Source organism: Littorina saxatilis, linkage group LG2, assembly GCF_037325665.1.
Source record: "Littorina saxatilis isolate snail1 linkage group LG2, US_GU_Lsax_2.0, whole genome shotgun sequence".
NCBI classification, from domain to species: domain Eukaryota; kingdom Metazoa; phylum Mollusca; class Gastropoda; order Littorinimorpha; family Littorinidae; genus Littorina; species Littorina saxatilis.
In genome coordinates, this window is record NC_090246.1 from 46,264,408 (window position 1) to 46,286,907 (window position 22,500).

General features: G+C 41.6%; 1 protein-coding gene across 1 annotated transcript in view; it reads right to left on the minus strand.

The window, feature by feature from the left end:
- Window positions 1-7,248: 7,248 nt before the first annotated feature.
- LOC138955272 (low-density lipoprotein receptor-related protein 1-like) overlaps window positions 7,249-22,500 on the minus strand; it is a 218,177-nt gene continuing 202,925 nt past the window's right edge. The window contains exons 81-90 of the mRNA XM_070326910.1: window positions 21,761-21,928; window positions 21,165-21,363; window positions 19,896-20,003; window positions 19,298-19,437; window positions 18,202-18,372; window positions 17,759-17,872; window positions 16,631-16,846; window positions 16,155-16,242; window positions 15,681-15,831; window positions 7,249-15,176 (exon numbers count right to left, since the gene is read on the minus strand). Coding sequence (XP_070183011.1) covers window positions 14,997-15,176; window positions 15,681-15,831; window positions 16,155-16,242; window positions 16,631-16,846; window positions 17,759-17,872; window positions 18,202-18,372; window positions 19,298-19,437; window positions 19,896-20,003; window positions 21,165-21,363; window positions 21,761-21,928 — 1,535 coding nt within the window. The 3' untranslated portion in view covers window positions 7,249-14,996. The remainder of the gene's footprint in view (window positions 15,177-15,680; window positions 15,832-16,154; window positions 16,243-16,630; window positions 16,847-17,758; window positions 17,873-18,201; window positions 18,373-19,297; window positions 19,438-19,895; window positions 20,004-21,164; window positions 21,364-21,760; window positions 21,929-22,500) is intronic.

Here is a 22,500-nt window from a genome sequence, read left to right on the forward strand (position 1 = left end):
GTTCAGAGAAGACGAATCGGTATTATGTTTTTCAACCGAGTTAACCGACGTTTCGGTATACCGCTGTGGCTCTAACTGATACAACCGCGGCAGCCTGACGTGAGCAGAAACAGTGGTGGTGGAGCCACAAGCCAATCACGTCGATGAAGAATGGCCAGATCAGACACCCACGGTTGCAATATTTCAGGGGTCATCTGTCTCGGGCCTTGCCCATTTAAACCGACAGGAGGTGGCGAGGTCAGTTCTTGTGGGAGGGGAGAGTCGGAGGTGATGTGTGTGGAGATAATGTCCACCTCTGTAGTCTGCAAGACCTTGTGGAATTGCTCGAGGGTCAGCCGAGGGTCAGTCAAGGGATGTTACGTCTTCTCTGGACAAGCAGGGCGGGAAGGCCCAGTCTTATCGTCTGACAGTTGTACGTTACTGTGTGAGAGATTTGACTGTACCTATCGTAGCCAGAACGGGTTCAAGTTCATACGATAAATGATAATGAGTGATAACCCTTTATTTTCCTACTCTGCCTTCTCAGTTCGTATGGCGAGGTACCGACTCGCCCTCGCCCATCTCGCCGCCGCTTTGTAGTCGCCGACTTCACGGTTTACTTGCTTTCAAACTGTCAAGGGTGCCATCTCGCTTCCCGGGCTCAGGTTCACTTGATTTCCCGGAAAATACGTAGATGCAACCCTCAATGGGATCTTCCTTCCCAACTATACCCCCTAAAAAAAAAAAGGTAAAAATAGAAAAATGCGAATAATGCTTTTGACTCAGACACAAGCACACGGACTCACATGCGACCATTAATCAAACAGCCTGTTACGCCAAGGGAAATTTGATTTCAACGCAAAAAAGTTAAGGAATTAAAACAGTATGATGACTGATTATAATTGACGTCGAACGCGGTGCTTGAACTCTTGATGACGTATCCGGCATAAGAACGGCCTCCCAGAATGTGGGACAGGAGTTGCAAGCAAAGCGCCGCGAACACACACACACAACACACACACACACACACACAACACACACACACACACTCTATCTCTCTCACACACACACACACACACTCTATCTCTCTCACACACACACACACACACACACATACGCACGTACGCACACACGTACGCATTCATGTACATACACACGTACGCACACACGTGCGGACGCACGCAAAGACCACGGTACGCACACACGTACACACACCCGGCAAAAGTTGCATTGCCATTGGAGATGATGTCGCAATCAAGGCCAAAGGAGCTTTCCTCTGCCAACTCTTCTTTTCCCTCTCCCCCTTCTTCCAATAACATTTCAAAAGCGTTGCATGAAAGTCTTCAAAATGTAGAGGGCAGGAAGGAGGACGTTTGTCACGTGCTATTTTTGCACCCAAACGCAAAGACGTGTGGCAAGCCAGCTGGTCCACAGCATCAAAGGGACTGTGGATCTTGTCCTCATCCTCCTGTCGCCATCACGTCTCCATTCACAACTTCCCGGCCCAACAGCACAGGGGCTGGTCTCTGTCCAACTTTTAAAAAGTCGATTTTTCCAGACTAAATGTCTGGAGTTTTGGGGTGAGTTTTTTTTCTACAGTAAAAGCCGGGACGCTTTGTCGTGTTTAGTTTGATATTTCTTTGCGGTGTCTGTGTCTGTGTTTGTGTGCAGTTGGTACTTTTCCAAAGCGGGCTGTATGAGCGATCAAGGGCTGGCTTCATGTTCGTGTCATCATTGTTCTTTCAGTCATAGATTCAGTTTTGCTCGAGTGAGGTAGGTACACATAGACACTCAGCGACGATACAAGCCATACTGACAGAGGAACAGACAAGCAGCAGACCAACAAAACACAGACGCAGCCTCACACAAACAGCCATGCAGACAGCGACAAATAAACTGGCACACGATTTAGCCTGGTGCGAGACAAAAATCAAAATGATTAAATAAAAAATCCCTGCTTTAATCACCCAGACATACTTTCAAACGGCGTGTTTAAATCTTGTTTTCGACAGCTTTCTTTACTCGACATTGGTGACGGATTAGTTGCTCAAATTGACAAGGCCTGACACAATCTATGACGGCTTACTAGTGCCAAAACCTAGGGTTACCATTTTCACGTGAAAATTAGTAATTAACAGTGTTAATTACTAATTTTCATTTTTGCCTCGTTTTCGGTCACAGTAGTCGGACTTTAAGAGTCCGCACTGAGAGGCTTCAACGTACGGCAAACATCACTCTCACACTATTTCAGTCTGAAATATCTTTTACTAGAAGGCCTTATCGAGCAAGTAATTCGACGGGAAGATGCATGTCACAGTTTTCTGCAATAGCGCTTCCCTTCACGTTGTTTTGGGTATCTTAGAAAAGAATAATCGACCCCGAAAACTTTCGAATCGAAGCTGTTCGTAGCAGACGGACTTTTGATCGGCTGTGGTCTCACACTTTCACAGATATCTTTCAATATAATTCCTTATTCGACAAGTTGTCAGGCAGACAGCCGTACCTCATATTTGTTTCCACTACCACACTCATAAATTTGCTTTGTAGTGTATTAGTGAAGGACAATCGATCCGAAAATGTTCGAACCGAGAGAGGAAACATGGCAGCCGGCCGGACATGTGCTAAAGGTCCGACCACTAGCAGACGGATATCTTCGGTCGAGACTCTCACACTTTCACAAATATCTTTCGATAGAATTCGTTATTCAACAAGTTGTCGGACAGACAGTTGTATGTCACGGTTATCTACACATGCGCTCAGCTCTTATTGTTAATTTGCATCGGACTAAAGAACTATGGACAAGAAAAGTTTCGAATCGAAGGATGTTTCGCTCTGGCCGGTGTAACAGTCGCGCATGCGCATTAAGCCTCCACAGACACGAGGCCCATGAAAATTAGTAATTAACGCGTGAAAATTACTAATTTTTAGTTTTGGCGCTAGTACGCCGTCAGGAAGCGAGCCAAAACTGAAAATTAGACATTAACACTTGAAAGTTAGTTATTAACACGTGCAAATTAGTAATTAACACGTAAAAATTACTACTTTTCACGTCATAATTGTAATTTTCTCGAGAACATTTGGTAAATTTCACGGGTTAATTACTAATTTTTAGTTTTGGCGCTAGTAAGCCGTCATAACAATCCCCTATGCCGAATGGACAACCCGCCATGCTGCCCCGCTCCCTTAGTCCGCCCCCCCCCCTCCGCCCCCGGCCCCCATCATGGCCTCCTCCAACCCCCCTCCTCCCGCCTGTCTCCCTCCTCAGTCCTCAACTCTCACTACTCAGCATAACGGTACAGCTGCGGCCCGTAGCACACACACTCGTTGAAATCGCACAGGAAAACTCGGTGTAAATTCCCGCCATGTGAGAACGACAGTCGGGAATTGTTAAAGTGGATGTCAACGGGCCGCTTGGCTGGGCCGGGATGAATATGTATGGACAGAGTCGCTTGTTGGTTCCGCGGCATAGCTTTCAGAGTCTGTAGTGGTACGGTCTGTGTTTAGAGCGCTAGTTTACTCCCCTCGGTTGTTATTTTAATCAGTCTTGACTTTAGCGCTTTGCCTCACTTGAATAATTAAGTATTTGTCTTTTTATAAGCCAGACTAAGTAGTGCACGTGCAGTATCTAAAACCAAGTCCTGGTTTTAACTTGATTCCACTGCGTAAACTGTACAGTGCCTGTGCACGATACGACTTCAGGATATAATATAAAACATGCTCTTGAGTCTTTTCTGTCATTTTGTGCTCCTTTTAATGTGTTGAATGAGGGTGGCGGTGACAACAAGTTGAGGCTGCACACACGATCGAGGGGACAGGGCAAGGCGGGGGGACAAACACCGGCCCGTCACTGGCCCAGCAACGTGCTGAAACCTTGGCAAACACCACACTCGGCTCTCCCCAGGTCTCAGGCCCAGCTGCCCGGTCATGGAAAATGACAGCAAATGGGCTTTCCAGCATCTTCGGAGCCAGCACAGAGAAATGCCTATACCACAGCATTAGCTAAGAATTCCGACTACTCTTCAGTCATCCAAGCATCTTTGGCGCCAGCGACGAGAAATGCTTTCGCCACAGTAGCTAAGAGTTCCGATTAACCATCAGTCATCCTAGCATCTTCGCAGACAGCGCAGTGATAACTGTCTTTGCCATGAGTTCCGACTACTCTGCAGTCATCCATGCACCACCGTCTTGGCAACTACGAAGAGAAAAAATGGAGTCTTTGTTATGATAGAAGCTGAGAGTTCCGTCTACTCTCCACTCATGCAAGAGTGTCCATCATAGCTCAATGTGTAAATCCTGAGTTGGCAAGATCGGGTCGCAGTGCGTCTCTGAACGATATCATGAAGAGGTTCAGTGTCTTGCATGCTAATCTTACAGTCTGCTTTAGATATCTTCAGATTTCTCTTGTCCCATGGCAACTGAAGTTTGTACTTCTAGTTTCAGGTTTGTCACGAAAGCTGAATTTACTAATAAAGCCAAATCATTCAAGGATTGCTTGGCGAAAAAAAGACGGTAGGCCTACAGCTCACCCGCCATTCTCGTGTCACATTCCAGTCAGTGCGAAGTGAAAGAAATGGATCGTCTGTAAACTGTTGTTGTTGTTATCTTTGCAAAAATACTTGTCATTCGCGGAAATGCCTGTTGGTGACTCCTTGTGTACCGTGACTCCTTGTGATAGATGATCACATCACGACGGTGACATTCTTCTCAGTCCAACATCTTTTGCCAACCGTCAGACAGACAAACAGACAGACACTCGCGAGGGTGCACGTACACACACACACACACACACACACACGTAACACGCCCGCCCGCACCCCCCCCACACACACACACACACTCACACAGCGTATCGTCTCACAGTCGTCCGCATTAAAGAGACGTCAACGATTTTCATGACATCAACAACTTTTCCTGCATGAGTCACTCACCGCGGCAAACACGACAGGGAAGTTACTCAAACTGTCGCAAGTGCTCCATCTACTGAGATAAGATTCGCTGCACACTCTATAGTCCATGAGCTGAGTCCAGAAGTGTTTCACCCCCCCCCCCCCCCCCCTGTTAAAAAATTCAAAGTGATTTTGTGGACCCTTAGGGTGTATAGAACACGAAAATTGACGTTACCAAGAACTATTTTGCGGACTGCTATGTTTTCTACCTTAATTTTCGATCATGTCGATATTGTATTAATGATCGTCTTAATAACAGTATTACAATGTATGCATTTGATAAATTCAACGCAATTCAGCACGTACCAACACACACACACACACACACACACACACACACACACACTGACCACCCACCCACATTTGAAAGGTTCAAATACACTCTTATGGCAATAAGAAAACCAAAATGAATTTTCAAAGAATTTATTTTGCATCAAAGCCCAAAAGGGGGTAGGGGAGATAAACCCGCGATAGTGGACGTTAGAATAATCCTATAGTACTATGGGATAGCTCAAAAGAACGGCAAGAAATTCTTCTTTCGAACTACATTGTATTTTGTTTCCAATAAACTGCACAAATGTTGAGAGAGAAAGTGTATTGACAATATTTCAGTAAATTCACAGTTGACTCCGTTCGAGAGATGGGTCATCATTGGTGTCCTAATGACCTATTATGTTTATCAAGTTATATGATTCAAATGAAGGATAGTATTACTACACAGAGAACTTAAAAGTATACACATTTAATTATTTGTACACGCTACGCGTGCAGAAATCGCCACAGAAGAATGCATTTTGCGTCAAAGCCAAATCCGGGGTAGGGGAGATAAACTCGCCATAGTATACGTCAGAACAATCTTGTGGTTACGTGGGATAGCTCAAAAGAACGGCTATAAAGTCTACTTTTGAACTGCATTGTACTTTATTTCCAGTATGTTGCAACATTTTCCAGAGAAAAACTTTATTGAAGATATTTCAGCAAATCGACAGTTCGCACCGTTCGAGATATGGTGGGTGCACGCGTGCCATCACTGTGGTCAGAGTTTTGCGGTTATTGTTGTTCTGATTGTTGTATATCGTGCAGATATCATTGTTGTCAACATACGCGAAAAGAACGATATATTAGCACAAAAAAAACCACGCCACAGTTGATCACCAAAGTTCATTAAAGTTTACGGACCGACCAAAAGCTTGTACAGAACACGATGGGGGTACCCTTCAAAATTAAGATAGAAAACATAGCAGTCCGCAAAATATTTCTTGGTAACGTCAATTTTCGTGTTCTATACACCCTAAGGGTCCACAAAATCACTATGAATTTTTTAACAGGGTGGGGGGAGGGGGGGGGGGGGTGAAACACTTCTGGACTCAGCTCATGGACTACTACTTTCAAACGGTACATCCATTTGGTGTCGCCGCTGACCCTTGACCCCTCAAGGTCGTGACTGGGAGACGGACTCAAGGTTGTGACAGGAGTTTGTAATGAGCTTAGCGCGAGGCCGCGGTGTCCCAGGCTCTCTTTGTTTACTTCCCCCTAGCAAACGTCCTCTCGTCTTTTGTCATTCTGTCCCTCCCTTCGTCTTCCTGGCGATGTGCAACCCATCACGATGCAGTGGAAAGTGTTGGTCCGTGCATTTAAATCAGTGGCATGAACATGTCTACAACCACTGGCATTCTGCGGCCTATATCTGACACTACTCCTTTTCTTATCTCAACTTCAGCAAAAAATGTAAGACTTACAGGTATGGGAGTGACACGGTAACCACTCCTTACTATAATTATATATTATGCGACTCAAGTTACAGCACAAACAAACAAACAAACACTGCCGGGCAGTTGCATTGGCATACACTGCTGCCTTCACATACGGACATGTTTACTGGTATCAACATTATATATACCAGTACTGCCTGTCCAGTTTTGTTACACCTTTTTGTCAATACCTTTCCCTTTTACAGATACTTCTGATTATAGTTTTATCCTAAATATTTTAGGTAACATCGTTCATGCAATCTCAGTACCCCCCGCATGACAAAGAGTCTAAGACAAGGGAAGCAACTACATCTGAAGTTATTTTGATACAGGGTACTTTCCAATGCCAGCTACCATGGCCCTGAGCCAAAAAGTGAGTCTCTGGTTAGGTGCATCCAACATGTCTAGTTGCAATGCAAAGCTTGCATGCTCCTTAAAATATCTGCCATGCAGCAAACTTACAAAACATTTCCAGGCCGCTTAAATCACCACAGTAAGTGAGATCACCCCCCCCCCCACACACACACACACACACACAGCACATTACTTTCATCAACAAAAATTGCAACATGTAAAATGAAGCTTTTTTTATTGTCAGCTGTCCCACAGCTGAGCAGATTATAACAATCAAGATGCAAAGTTTTCATATGAAGGGTTGATGACAAAACTTGTAGCACCAACCAAACGCTTTTCCTTATCCCCATCATAACTGCTCAACCACAGTCCTGACAAACCCTGACACAATGAATTTTATGATCATTACATATCCTAACACACACCTTTATGCAACTCTACAAACCTGTACTTGCAATGCGAAGTCTTTCTTGTAAATAGATCTCCATTTGCCAAACTAAAATAAAAGAAGTCTCTTTCATAAAAAGCGAGTCCTTTCACTGCCAAATGATGACCTCAAGCCCAGTTCCATTATCCATCAAATCAATGCTCATGGTGATCACCAAAGCAGTACTTTTTACTTGTCATTGTACCTGATTTCTGTTGGTTTGATTGTGGAATGAATAAGACGGCACAGCCGACCCATATGTCTGATTAAAGTCAACACCCAATTGCGATACTCGTTAGCTGTACCTTTTTTGTCTCGTCTCTCAGCTGTGCTTTGGAATGAATTCATCAACTAAAAAAGAAAAACAACTCCTCCTCTTTGACCCATGACGACATCATCAAATATACGAGGTAACCGTTATCCGCTAATCTGATTTTCAAGTCGCACAAACCTCTCTTATGAATAACGTAAAAAGATGGGCTTATATAATTTGGAAAGGACACTGGCGATGACAAGCTAGTGCAATCAATACACACAAATGAGGATGACATAGCCACATAAAAAAATCACTAAGGCAAGTTGAACTTGGAAGACCACATGCTCACTAATAATAATAATAATAATAATAATAATAATGGATAATAGTAATACACGTAGTAAAAATGGCAATTGCAAAAAATGGGCCTACTAAGTTAAAGGCACAGTAAGCCTCCCGTAAACCATCACAGATACTGTCAGGCTTTTACACACAGTACAAATACCCTTCCATTTGAACGCTCACAGAACGGGAACATCCTAGGTGCCCTACGTAAAGAGCGAGCAATTTTCAAAGAATTAATTTTGCGGATTGTTTCCTCACACAATCGGACCGTGGTGTGTTTTGGCGCTAGACCTAACTTTTAAAATCTAAATAATAAATTGACAGCTTGTTACACAAACATTCTTAAATCATAAAATAATTCTTTTTTCATCGAGACAAGATCAGTACAATTCGAAGTTGTGAAAGTTTGAAAAAAGAAAACCCCGGAAGCAGGGTCACGCAAGGTCGTGGTTCTTTAAGCAGACGACGGTTTATGCCTATCGCCAGTTCCTCTGAACAGTCAAAAGCCATCGCTAGAGTTCTTGTGAACCACAGCCGTTTGTTTCGTGCATAAGTCAGAGGTACATAATAACGTGCTATTGCAGATAAGCTCACATCGAGTCGCATTCAAATTACTAACTGACGACTACATTGTGAAAAAGGGAAACTGGAGCACACGGGTTCACGATGGCTCAGGGGTAAGATAAACCACGCAAAAATAAATTCTTTGAAAATTGCTCGCTCTTTACGGAGGGCACCTAGGATGTTCTCAAGCGGTGAGTGTTTAAATGAAAGGGTGTTTGTACTGTGTGTAAAAGCCTGACAGTATCTGTGAAGGTTTACGGGAGGCTTACTGTGCCTTTAAATTACAAATGAACAGTTGCTTACACCTCTGAAGTCTGAACTGACAGGCTGGCAGCAAGTACAGCATAAACAAAACAAAGTACCAAACTTTTGAGAGCAAGACTAAAAGTAGTAGTGTTTACAAACACTGTTTCCCCAAGTGAACAAGTTCTCAAACAGGTGCAGTTAAGGAGTGAGTAAACGTGAACTATTGTTTCCTAGTTTACTAGTTTAAGCTTCAAATTCAGGAGAAGTTAGGGGCACTTACGAAGCTAATTGGCAACTAACAACTCCAAAATCTTTAAGAGGAATAAGTTTAAATGAAAATGTACACTGAGTTTTTCTGTTAATTTTTCCGCAACAATAGATAATACATTTTAATTACAAGTTATACAATATTTGAACATTTGTAATAACAACAAATAGTCACATCTTAGCGTCAGATTCACACAGTTGCAACTATGCCATGTCAAAAAACACAACACATACACTGTTACTTTTGCACAAACACATTAAGCACAACAAAACTCGACAATCTTAGTTCATAATTTACATAAACTAACAGAAAATAAAGCAAAAGCATAGCAACATCAATCGTTGAATTATGGTTCTTTCTTTTCTTTCTTTATTTGGTGTTTAACGTCGTTTTCAACCACGAAGGTTATATCGCGACGGGGAAAGGGGGGAGATGGGATAGAGCCACTTGTCAATTGTTTCTTGTTCACAAAAGCACTAATCAAAAATTTGTTCCAGGGGCTTGCAACGTACTACAATATATGACCTTACTGGGAGAATGCAAGTTTCCAGTACAAAGGACTTAACATTTCTTACATACTGCTTGACTAAAATCTTTACAAAAATTGACTATATTCTATACAAGAAACACTTAACAAGGGTAAAAGGAGAAACAGAATCCGTTAGTCGCCTCTTACGACATGCTGGGGAGCATCGGGTAAATTCTTCCCCCTAACCCGCGGGGGGGTTTTGAATTATGGTATGGCGCAGACAAATTTGCATCCTGAAATACAAGCAAACCTCAGTATAAACTCAACCTACTTGTCACTCAATTCTGATGGAAAGTTTGTTCAACCATGGGTCTGTTTTTCTTCCAATCTGAAAGTATTTGCATTTATTCACACATTTCTTCCTTCCCTGACACCCAGCCAAAAGATCACACTGAGGTTTACTTGTACATAGCAATACTGATGAAGTCAGCAGTGAGGTTCATACTGCAAATAACACACAAACCTGGATCTGTTGCCATGGAAACAGTTTTTCTTCTAACCATAAGCATACTATACTATATATAGAATAGGCCACGGTCAAAAGATCGTGTAGGTTACCTAGCCCAAAGTTAGGCTAGGATAGCAACTGATCAAAAGATCAGACAAAGGCTCAACAGCCTAAGTACCAGTCTGTCAACATATATCATATACCAAAGCTGTGATACATATGCAGGCCAACAAGGCCGTTCTGTGTGTGTGTGTGTGTGTGTGTGTGTGTGTGTGTGTGTGTGTCAGTCTTTCTCAGTGTGTGTGTGTGTGTGTGTGTGTGTGTGTGTGTGTGTGTGTGTGTGTGTGTCCCAGTACTTGGCTGTTCTACCAGCAGACTGAACATATATTTTTTCACTTTATGTTGCATGTTATGAATACCTTGGATGCTGTGAACATTTGGAATATCATAAACATTTGATACTCTTTGTTCAAAGATAATCATTTGTGAAATTTCCTTTTATTATCTGTTACTCTTTTTTGTATACATGTCTTCCCATCACTTTCTTAATCCGCAGTTTGACAACCCCCCCCCCCCCCCCCAAAAAAAAAAACAAAAAAAAACACCCATAAAAATAAAGGTAAGAAGCTGCAAAAATGCATCACACCTACATAGTTCTCTGCCGATAAATGCCTATCCCTTGTGGCCAATGCTACAAAAACAGGTTTGTGTGTGTTTGCAATGTGCAACAAAATTAACAAAGACATCATCAACACATGTTCTCTGGGACTTCAAACTTTGGTCTCCAAGTAATTTAAATACCCTTGGAGACAAATATACAAACATAACAAGAAAATATCAGAGATTTGTAAGTACAGGCTACCACCAGACACACTGAAATGGGAAAAAAAGTATAGGAGACTGTGAAATCTCTCAAAATGACTGAACGATATGTGAACATAAAACCATTCTTCAAAATTTTGTCTTCAACCAAATCATGCAAATTCAAGTAACCACAAAAATGTTGACTTTTTAAACGACTCCTTTCCTAATGAAAAATAACATTTTACAATCCGTTAAATACAGTCGTATTGGACATTTTTCTTTTCTACAAGTGTTTTCGGATGAATTATGAGATAATCGAAACAGCCAGGGTTCAAAGGAAAATTTATAAAGCTGTTTTGGTCACAAACAAAAACAAATTAATTCTTTCTTTGTAAGAAATGTTCACTTTAACACAAATCACAGAAACATGGATCTTTGGTTCTTGAAAAGGAAGACAGTTTTAACAATGCCCTTCAACATGTTCATTTCAGAGACAAAGGCGTTCATAATCACAATTCTTTTCTTTTAATCCTGCACGGTGTAATAATGTCAGTTCATGACATGTTGCCATCTGTTCACCACTCTCTTGCCACACCATGTTTGACACTGTGTGTTACTTTTTCCCCTCTACTGGTCTGGATAAAAGTCATCATCACCTGATCCTCGTTCACAATACAGTACTTTGCATGAGACAAGCAACAATTTTGATTTATTCCACGCAGATACTGCAAACAACACGAAAAGTAAAATATAAAATAAAAAAAGTTTGTTTTTTTCTTCTTCCCTCAAACTTGCTCCTTTATGAGAAGCAGAGATACTTCAGCTGTTTCAATTTTGTTGTTTAGAACAACTAAATGTATTCAAATGCGGACAGCATCTTGTCATTCCACTCGACAAATCCCCAATATAGATTTGTTTCCAGATCATAAGCAAAGAAAAAACCCGCTCAATTTGCAAATGGTAAGAACTGAATCTCAACTTCTTTGACCCCAATTCCATTTTTCTGGTAATAGTGGCTAAGACTGACTAACGACTTTGAATGAGTCTTTGAACACTGCCTATAAAAGTAGGTACTGGTTAACAATGGATCTTTTGAGTGAAATGGGAAGATTTTCAGTAACAAATGAATGAGGCACAACCATGTTCAGTAACGCAATTCATTTTTCAGTTACCGCTGGAAGAGAAATACACTGTTGTGTCCCCAAAGCACTGATTTAACTTGCACATTCTAGTCTACAACTACAACAGAACTAATTCACAACTGTTCTAAATCTACTTCAAAGTGAACAGACACAAACATAACAACTGGCATGTGTGGACACACAAAACACATTAAATGTATCTATTTTTCTTATTTTCAGATCTGCCTCAAAACAAATAAACTTTGACGTTAACAAAGCACAAAAAACATTTAATAATAGTCTAAAACAACAGAAATATATATCATTAATTGTTTCTGCTCTGCTTCTCAGGTACCAGTTTTTAATATGACCTTGCACTGAATGGAAGTTATCATACACCATAGAATCTTTCTTAGATATATCACTTAACTCATATCTTTCTACTTCAAGATGCCAACAACACAAGCCTTCAGACTCAAGCTACGCCACAGCCAGAGTTCTACGGGCACAATATCACACCATGCAACTAACAGATATTAGTCACAGCAAATGGAATGTTCATTTCCCCTCCTGCGTGTATAATAATCATTCATCAATCTCTGCTCAAATAAAGACATTGGCAGGAAAAGGATTGAAAACAATACCATTAAATTCAAAAGACAAATAATGAAATTCATCAAGTAGAAAAAAACATGTAAATTCAGTTTTCTAAAGAAAAAGTAATAAAGCTTTGATTCTTCATCACTGCCTGGGAGAAAAGCAAAAAGTGGCGGTAACTGCTAAATTTAACAACTGCAGCATGTTTTTTTCAGATACATTAGCTAAAAAAAACCACACACAAATAATCACACATTTTCACTTGTCTAACATTAAAATCACATTGTTAAAAAAATAGATTAAAAAGAAAAGGGAAATAAAACATTTCAGAGTAATTGTCAAATTCACATAACAGAACATGTCCAATTGTAAGCTTTTATACCACATAAAGCTCACAAAGAAGATACAAAAGACATTTACACAATGTGTTGTAACAAAATAGGAATGATTTTTCAGCTACAGTAATATATCCAGATACACAAAAATGATATGCTTTGGATACAATGGTGTTTTAGCTTTCAAAGATGTGTTCTGTGATTTGTTCTAATACAGTATCAAAGACATAAATACAATACCATAATAACACATTTAACCAAGAAGATGAAACAACATGAACAAATATGCACATAAACAACAAATGCAGATAAATAGGAAAATATTCATTCACTTTTCTTTTTGCCTTTTATCAATGCTACATCCTTATAAAGCAATCAGATACGCAAAGACACACAAGCAGTAACAAGCAGTTTTGACACGTTAAGCAATATGAGATAAAACAATGCAACCCAAATAAAACAAACTTTTATAAATTGAGAATAAACTGCTCTTGGTCGGCAGTAAAGTCTCTGCCATGACCGATTTTTTAATACCCTATTTTTGAGTTCCTTTTGTTAAACTAACAAGAAACAATGTAAAAACAGTTACCGTAGAAAACGTTTTGGTAATACCCTACCGAATTTAACAAAAAATACAAAAAAGAGAATCTGTAATATCTGAATATCTGTAAACCAAGGAAAGCAAATGCTCATGACTCAAAATTTAGAATACAACCCATATACTGTTATCTCCTTGAATGCCTAATCTGGCTGAGAAATACTTTAAGTTTCATGTATTTGCCTTTCCTATTGTTATTACCAGCTAATTAACAGTAGTGTTGTAAATCACACAGAATCATGATAAATACATCAAAATCCAATTTCTTTCCAATTCTTTCAAGTGAATTAAAGTGAATGTCATTAGTTGCATGAGAAATTAAAGATGTGAGAAGAGATCATTTTTGGTTTGAAGTACCTAACAAGCACATACTCATGCGCTATACCACTCGTCATTACAGAGACCCGTGTGGCCTTTCTTGTAGAATCAAAAAGTCCATAGAAAACTTTGGAGTCACAACCAATCAGTGTCAAGTCAGTCCCTGACTGCGTTCTGCTACTTCTTGCAGCATGAAACCCGTCTTGACTTGATCACAGATGCGCTTAACAAACCTCGCAACTCGCGTAATACAAAACCAGTCTTGCCACCAGTCTCTTTGGCTCCTATCAAAGGGCTAACTGCTAGAGCTAGAGCCGAAAATTCTGAGAAAAAAAGGTGAAAAATAAGATTTATCAAAAGTTGCAAATGGGTTACTGCTATGACATGATTGTCACAGGTTAGTGATTAAAATAGTCCACGTGTCACTCACATTCACACACCGGGCAGAGTTGAATTCCACTTCGGTTCTGAGCATCGCACCACATCTTGCTAGTTATTTTGTTTTGTTTATTAAAGCAAAACTCGTATGTCTGTAAAGTAGGTAAGTATGAAATGTCCCAGTCAGTTCATAGCATCATCTCCAAACACACCTTCAGGTTAGATGGTGGTGGTGATGTCAAATGTGTGCATTGTAGCCACTCAGCGTCAAGTGGTGCTCTGTCTCAGCTTCAGTTTCAGCATGCAGGGCAAAGACATACAGGAAAAGATCCACACATGACTCCAGCCCACAAGACAGATCAAGGAATGCCAGTGTCAGCTCCACTATTCCCCTCAATACTTGTCAAACACTGTCCTTCATTTTGGCAGTCTGTGGCGTGACAGTGATCTTGTCGTTGAACACAAAATAATCCCCAGCACTTGCTGAACCCCAGTGGACCCACACTGACCAACACGCTATAAGTTCAGCACAATTTCACTGGCCAGTCGTTAATATTTGCCTTCTGAAAAAGGCCAGTGTGCACAAGTAGGTGCGAGGAGGAAGAGTCTGAATAAGTTCAGCAGTAAACAAATTGTCTGAGCACGGAAAGTTGTTTAGCCATAAGGTACAGCTTAGCACATGGCACGGTTCAGAGTAACGTCCCTCCTGGCGAGAGAAGTGTCGGCATAAAACTATGCTACAGAGAACTTCTGTGATTCCCCACCCTCGTTGGATCCGAAGTAGCGCACAGGCATGTTGTTCTCCAGCAGCTCCCGCTCTTCGTTGACGTTCCCACCTGACAGCAGCCTCTGTGTGCTCTCGCTGGTGTTGGGGTTGTACACGTCGTACATCGGGTTGGCAAAGTTGGTCGACTGCACACAGAAAGTCTCTCATGACCGGGGCACTGTTTCTCATATTAGATAAGCCTGGAACTTGAAAGTTGCTGGCATTACAAATTTACGTCAGAGCCAAAAGTTAATTACATGTATTACAAGGTTGTGCTAACTGAACTCGACTGTATCTCAAAATCAACTCTGAAAATGAAACCCTGTCATCAAACAAAAGTCATGGTCTGTGTGATCCCAACGCATTGCTGGTTAAGATAAGACCTGTCTCCAGTAGTTCCTCTTTGTTGTCCTAATCATCACACATACACATACACCAGGGATATTGTCCAGCATTGGCAGTCAGCAAAATGCAAAACTTGGCCTTCACTTTGGCAGAGCTGCTGAACTTTTTCACTGGTGGGGAAAAGATGGCGCCAAGCACCGCCTTAAAATTGCAGCTTTTATGATTGAAGAACATAAATCAAAGAAACATCCCTGTACACACACACACAGTGATTCAGTCCACTGATTCAGTCAATGTGAACTCACAGCATTGCCAGTGAAGATAAGACTTGCTCCCAGTGGTTCCTCTTCATCATCCTCATCATCATCATCGCCAGGGTCCTTGCGCATGTACACAGGGTTGGTCACGTTCAGCTCCCCACCATCCTGCATCCGCTTGTGGTGGTACTGCTCTTGTCTGTCAACCACATTGTGTCGTTAATCCAACAGCATCTACAGTTCTACATATAAGCAGGTATATACCTGATTCATTGATGCTTCTGTTATCCGCCATCAACAATCAGAGAGAAAGACAAGTAGCCAATAAAACCATTACGAAAGTTTCAAACAGCAACAAGACAAAGACAAGCTGCATGCGGACATTAAATGAACCTTCAAGCACTGATTCCCCCTCTTCTCACTCCTCCACACTCCTCCCCCCTTCAAACCTACCAAGCCAGATATACACACCCAATCCTTTACCACTTCAAACAAGCATACAGTCACTGGATACAAACTCACCTGCGTTTGCGTCTGAAGTAAAACACTGCGATGATGATGGCAATGATGATGATAACGATGGTGATGCCACCACTCAGGAGCATAGTTTCTGCAAAAAAATAATTATAAAACCATTACAACATTTTTCTGGTATAGTTATTCTTGTATCATATCAACCAATTAGCTGTCTGTATGTCTGTCAGTCCGTCTGTCTGTCACTCATAGACACACACTCTTAGTGAAGAAGTCTGTTTGGGAGAAGAACACAACAAAAATATTTAACAAAAAAACCCCAACCAGTAACAGATAATACACACCTGTCGCAAGCCTGCTGTTCATTTTCATGCCAACAGACCCACACACAAAATCAGCCAACCAATCAAACACACAGACAATCAAATAAACACACAAACGTAACAGCTAGCCTCTCTGCCTAAGATAGAAGCCAGTTTGGAAGCAGAAAGAAAGAAGAAACAAACATTACAGACACCACTCACCCATGATGGACATGCCGGTCTGGTGAAGGGTTTCACCCGTCAGCAGTAGTGTCTGGCACATGTCACCGGTGTAGTTGCTGTGACAGGTGCACTGAGTGACCACACCACTGTCATTGGGCGTGCATTCACCGCCCGGCTGGCACTTGCACGTCTCACACTGTTTGCCCTCAAAGAAAATGTGGGGGCACTGACACTCGGGTTTCTTGGTACGGTGGTCTGAGAGAACACAGACATAGAGATGATTAGAGTTGTTCCCAGAGAACACAGACATAGAGATGATTAGAGTTGTTCCCAGAGAACACAGACATAGAGATGATTAGAGTTGTTCCCAGAGAACACAGACATAGAGATGATTAGAGTTGTTCCCAGAGAACACAGACATAGAGATGATCAGAGTTGTTCCCAGTCTCAAAAGGCAATACAGTGGAAAATCACTGTTAAGGCCCCCAAATTTAAGATTCTCCTTTCTTAGATGTTCTGTTCATATCCTCTGTAAACCTATCTCCATTTTAAGACTCCCTCCCTTTTAAGACCTGATTTGTTTAGATTTTTGAAGGTCTTAACAGGGGGGTTCCCCTGTAGGTCGGTTGGACCTGGTTGAAATATATACAGATGGGTCTAAACATTTCCTGGCTCTGTCCGCTCAGTAGGAACATCGATTGTCAAAGAACTTCCAACATGTCAAAACTACTAAAACAGTCAACCGGACAAGGATCAGGCCAGTTCAAGAAAGTATGTGTCAATGACCGATGAACAATACTGCCTGTGGGACTGCATGGTTTCTAGAACAGTTCATCCCATCTACTTCAAAGTTCTCTTGAAAGCTCTGATCATGCAGTTCAAACTGAATTCTGATAATGTCTTTAATTTTCTCTTTTTGTGGTTGATCTTTCTTGTTGTTCACACAGTGTTCTTGTTGTTCACACAGTGTTCTTGAAATGCTGAAAGCTTGAAATCACTGACATTCTTTCAACAGACACCCCCCCCCCCCCCCCCCCCCAAAAAAAAAAAAATACAACAAAAAAACAAAACAAACAAACACTCGCACAGAAAGGGTAAAGAATCAGGCAGATTGCTAGCTCAATTCCACACAAAACAGACAGTGAAACCATGACTGTTAACACTTACCAACACTACACACCCCCTCGTTCTGGCAGTAACCTTTGCAGGGGTTGGTGCCACAGTCAGCCAGAGTGTATGATGGTGGACAGTCACATTTGCACGAGCCGGTGCCAGAGTAAACTGCAGAGAAAACAACATGAAATAGTCACATTTAAATGTCTCACAGACAGACAGACACATATTCAAAAACACACACACAATGAAACATAATGTTTCTTTTTCATTGCTTTGTGGGCTGCAACTCTCATGTGCACTTGCTTGTTTTTTGCTGCTTTTTTCTCTCTCATGTTTTCTAACAAGCAAAAAGAAGAAAGGAAATGTATGCATGTATAATAATTATGTGCCTATTTAAGTGCATGCTTATGTGTGTATGCATGCGAGCTTGCCTGACTGCAACTTTCTTTTTTTCTTCTTTTTCACAAAGCACAGACAAAAGACCCTACACTCACTGTGCTGTCGTCTAAAGTCTCCATCCTTGACACAGGTGACGTTACACCTCTCGGCACAGTTAGTGATGGGGTCGAAGCCATCTGTGCAGTGACACTGAGTGTACCAGTCCTGTCTACTGCACACACCTCCGTTGAAACACTTGTGTTCCTGGCAGTGCTGGCATCTCGCCCCTGAAGCCATGAGAATAACAGTGTCTACCATGCTTATAACAACTACACATTTTGTGTGTGATTACTGATTACATTCTTAGCGTTCCATGTATATCTTGTTTTGTTTTAATGTTGATGTTAGAAAGTTTGTTCACAATACCATGACACAAACTTCTTTGTTGAGATTACGTACAATGTTGTATTAAACCACACTTTAATATTCTATCATCATCAAATGAGGCCAGAGCGCTCATGACAAAATTAAACAACGACATGAAGCAAGCCCTGTAAATATATACAGTGGAACCCCCCTTTTTAAGACCCCCCAATTTAAGACTTCCTCCCTTTTAAGACCTTTTTTTCAGATGTTCTGTTCATAACCTCTGTAAATTTACCTCCATTTTAAGACTCCCTCCTTTTTAAGACCTGATTTTCTCAGATTTTGTAAGGTCTTAAAAGGGGGGTTCCACTGTACACAGCGGCAAGTGAGAGTAATGCGGAACCAGTCACCTAGTGTCTAAAGACAAGAGGAAGACAACAAACAAGCCACTTTGATCCTTAGCAACACATGGATTGTGAGGGCCTAGCTAATAGACACGAGGAGAAGAAACCTAAGCAAGCGCTCTACATGGAGACTACAGTAGGTGAGAGCCTTGCTGAACCAGTCATCTAAGACAATAGGAATCACTGGATGAAAAAGCAGCTTCCATCTTCATTATTTTGATTTTCCCATTCTTTCCTTCTAAAGACCTAACCCATCTACAAATACAAACAACTGAAATCCCTAATCTTGTCCTGAAAGAAGCGTTATTTAACAGGGCCAGAAAAAATGGTTCCAGAAAATATGGTTCCTAACCATTCCACCCCCTCCCCCACCACAGCTGCAGTTAAAAAGAAATTTAAGCATAAATAAATAAATAAATAAATAAGTGTCTGAAGAACTGACCAGTGAATCCATTTGCACAGTGACAGGTCAAAAATCCGGAAGCTTCCTGTACGCATGTGCCACCATTGTAACAGGAAAACTTTCCGTTGCAGTCTTCCACTGCTTTCTCACAATGCTTGCCTGAGAATGGAGGTCGGCAGCTGAAACAGAGTAAGTTTCCGTTAAAATCACCAAGAACGGTGCAAGAAATACAAAGAATATTTGAATATGAAATAAAGGCAAAAAAGGGGCAGCAAAACAGTATCTTCACATGAAATTGACTCATGTGCATGTGAAAAAAAAAGTTTGCGCTCATATAATACTTTATGCCTTGTGATACAGTGCATGCATGACGAAGTGCAGAGGGAGAGGGTGGGAGGGGGATGGGGGGTGGAGGGTGGGAGGGGGTGTCCGAAAAGAGACAGACAGAGAGACAGAAACTGAGTTACAGAGTGTGCGCGTTTGAGTGAGAGACAGATTGTGTGCGCATGCGTGTATGTTTGCCCAAATGACTGTATGTTAATGGATGTACAAACAAACCGTGTAACACTAAGTTTATCAACACAGTTCTCCAACAAAGTACACAACAGTCGACCTACAAACATCATCAGCAACTCACATGCAGCTTGGATCACCGCTGTCACTGATGTGGCAGAAGCCTGCATGCTGGCAGTAGTTGGTGCACACCCACTTTTCACAGTGCGCCCCACTGTAATCCTTGGGGCATCTGTCATCACAAAAGTATGTTGCAAATCAGAAACATGCATACACAACAAAAAACGGGTGCTTAGAACAATATTTCCTGCACTACGCTTCTAGTTCTCGACAGCCTAGATCCATGTGAAAATGAATAATGGTAATAAAGAAGATCACGGGTTGGGGTTTGGTGGTAGCTAGAATGAGAGACGAAGAGAAAAAAAAGTAAGATTATTGGAGAAGACAGACACAGGTCTTAATCACATGAGTCTTTACATCTGAACCTTGTACTGAATGTATCTCCTGTGAAAATCGAGTAAAACAATTTTTAACTTTGAATTTTGTTGAAAATCATACCCACTGCGCTACCTTCAAATTGGAATAATATTCCTCCTTTTTTAAAGACCCGATCTTCTCAGATTTTGGGTGTTCTTACAAGATGGTGAGGGGGGAGGGGGTACAAATGTTTTACAAGTCATGTCTGAAAGTCATCTACGATGAGTCAATAAATAAAGTCCTGCAGTAACTGAAACATATACAGTGGCACCTGTGATGAAAGGATACCCCTCGGACAGACAAGGGGTAGTTGTCCTCTAATGAGAGATGTCCCCTCACCGGAGGGGCTTCACATCACAGGAACTTCTGGGTGGCCGAGTGGTAACGCACTTGCGCTCGGAAGCGAGAGGTTGCGAGTTCGACCCTGGGTCAGGGCATTAGCAATTTTCTCCCCCCTTTCCTAACCTAGGTGGTGGGTTCAAGTGCTAGTCTTTCGGATGAGACGAAAAACCGAGGTCCCTTCGTGTAGTCACTACATTGGGGTGTGCACGTTAAAGATCCCACGATTGACAAAAGGGTCTTTCCTGGCAAAATTGTATAGGCATAGATAAAAATGTCCACCAAAATACCCGTGTGACTTGGAATAATAGGCCGTGAAAAGTAGGATATGCGCCGAAATGGCTGCGATCTGCTGGTCGATGTGAATGCGTGATGTATTGTGTAAAAAAAAATTCCATCTCACACGGCATAAATAAATCCCTGCGCCTTGAAGCGTGCGCAATATAAATTGCATAAAATAAAAATAAAAAATAAAAATAAATCCCTGCGCTTAGAACTGTACCCACGGAATACGCGCGATATAAGCCTCATATTGATTGATTGATTGACTTCTGTATTGATGTGTGAAAATACTGACTGGCATTGCTGGCCTCCCTTGGTGTCATTGCAGGTCCCCCCGTTGAGGCAGTGGCAGCGGAAGAACTGGCATTTCTTGCCGTCCAGCCGCGAGTTGTCCGGGCACACGCAGGTCTTGTTGTCACCTGGCAGGTTGAAACACAGCTGGGTGTTGGACATGCATGGGTTTGAATCCTTGTTGCAACTGTTGTTCACGTCCTCTGTAGAATAGGAGAAGAGGTGGTGTTATGAGGTTACATTTAAGAATGAAAGCTTTTCTCTGGCATTATAAAAAGCGGGGCAAATTTGCCGTAATGTGGGCAAAGTTTTCTGCAATTTGAAAAAATGTCAACCTAAACTAACATCCCTGTATTGGTACAATTACACACAGGCAGATACACATACACAAACAGGTTGGTGCTAGTTAAAGACACAAAACACAGCAAGAAAGGCATAAGACCTATGGACATGCTAGTTAAGCTTTTTTATCATTTCAGTTCTCAATAAATCAACTGGGTTGTACTAAACGCGAAAGAGACAAAAGTCAAGGCAGCGTCCATGAGTCACACATGAAACTGAACACTGGGCAAAATAATTGCAAGACACCATATCACTCACCAGTTTTCTGTTTCAGCTTATGAGCCACAACAATGACACCCTTTTGATCCTCAATTTCGTAAATAATGTCAGGCTTGACAGAGGCACGGTACTTAGTCATCTGGTAGATGGTGCCTCCCTGTACAGTGTACACCACATCCCCAAACACGTCCACTGCAGTAGGAGGGCCTGTAACACATACAACAGAGCAAAGCATGAAAACAACAGTAGTATTACGATTGCAGAAACAACCTGAATTTGTGTAGCATATCATTGCTTTTAAGAGTATATGTCACACATAATTATGGTTGTAACATAAAAGAGTATACTTGGCAGCACCTTGAAAAAGTGTTAGACAATGCCTCAACTGACATAAATTTAACCACAGCTTTAATCACTGAAGGTGAATAAATTAACCGGAAACAACAAGTCCGACATTAAAAAAATATATATATATTCCTGCTCCCCAACCCAAAACCAACAGCCCCAATCCTTCAAACTCTAGTCACACACACACAGATAGATATGAGCATCCCCCTCCCCCACCAACCTCTCCCAACCCTTAAATACACAGACAGACATAAACAACCCTGCCACCCTGCACCACTCCCACCCAAGACATTCTAGTCACACACACACACACACACACACACACACACACACACACACACAGACAGACAGACACACACACACAGACACACACAGACTGACACACACACACACAGACTGACACACACACACAGACACACACACACACAGAC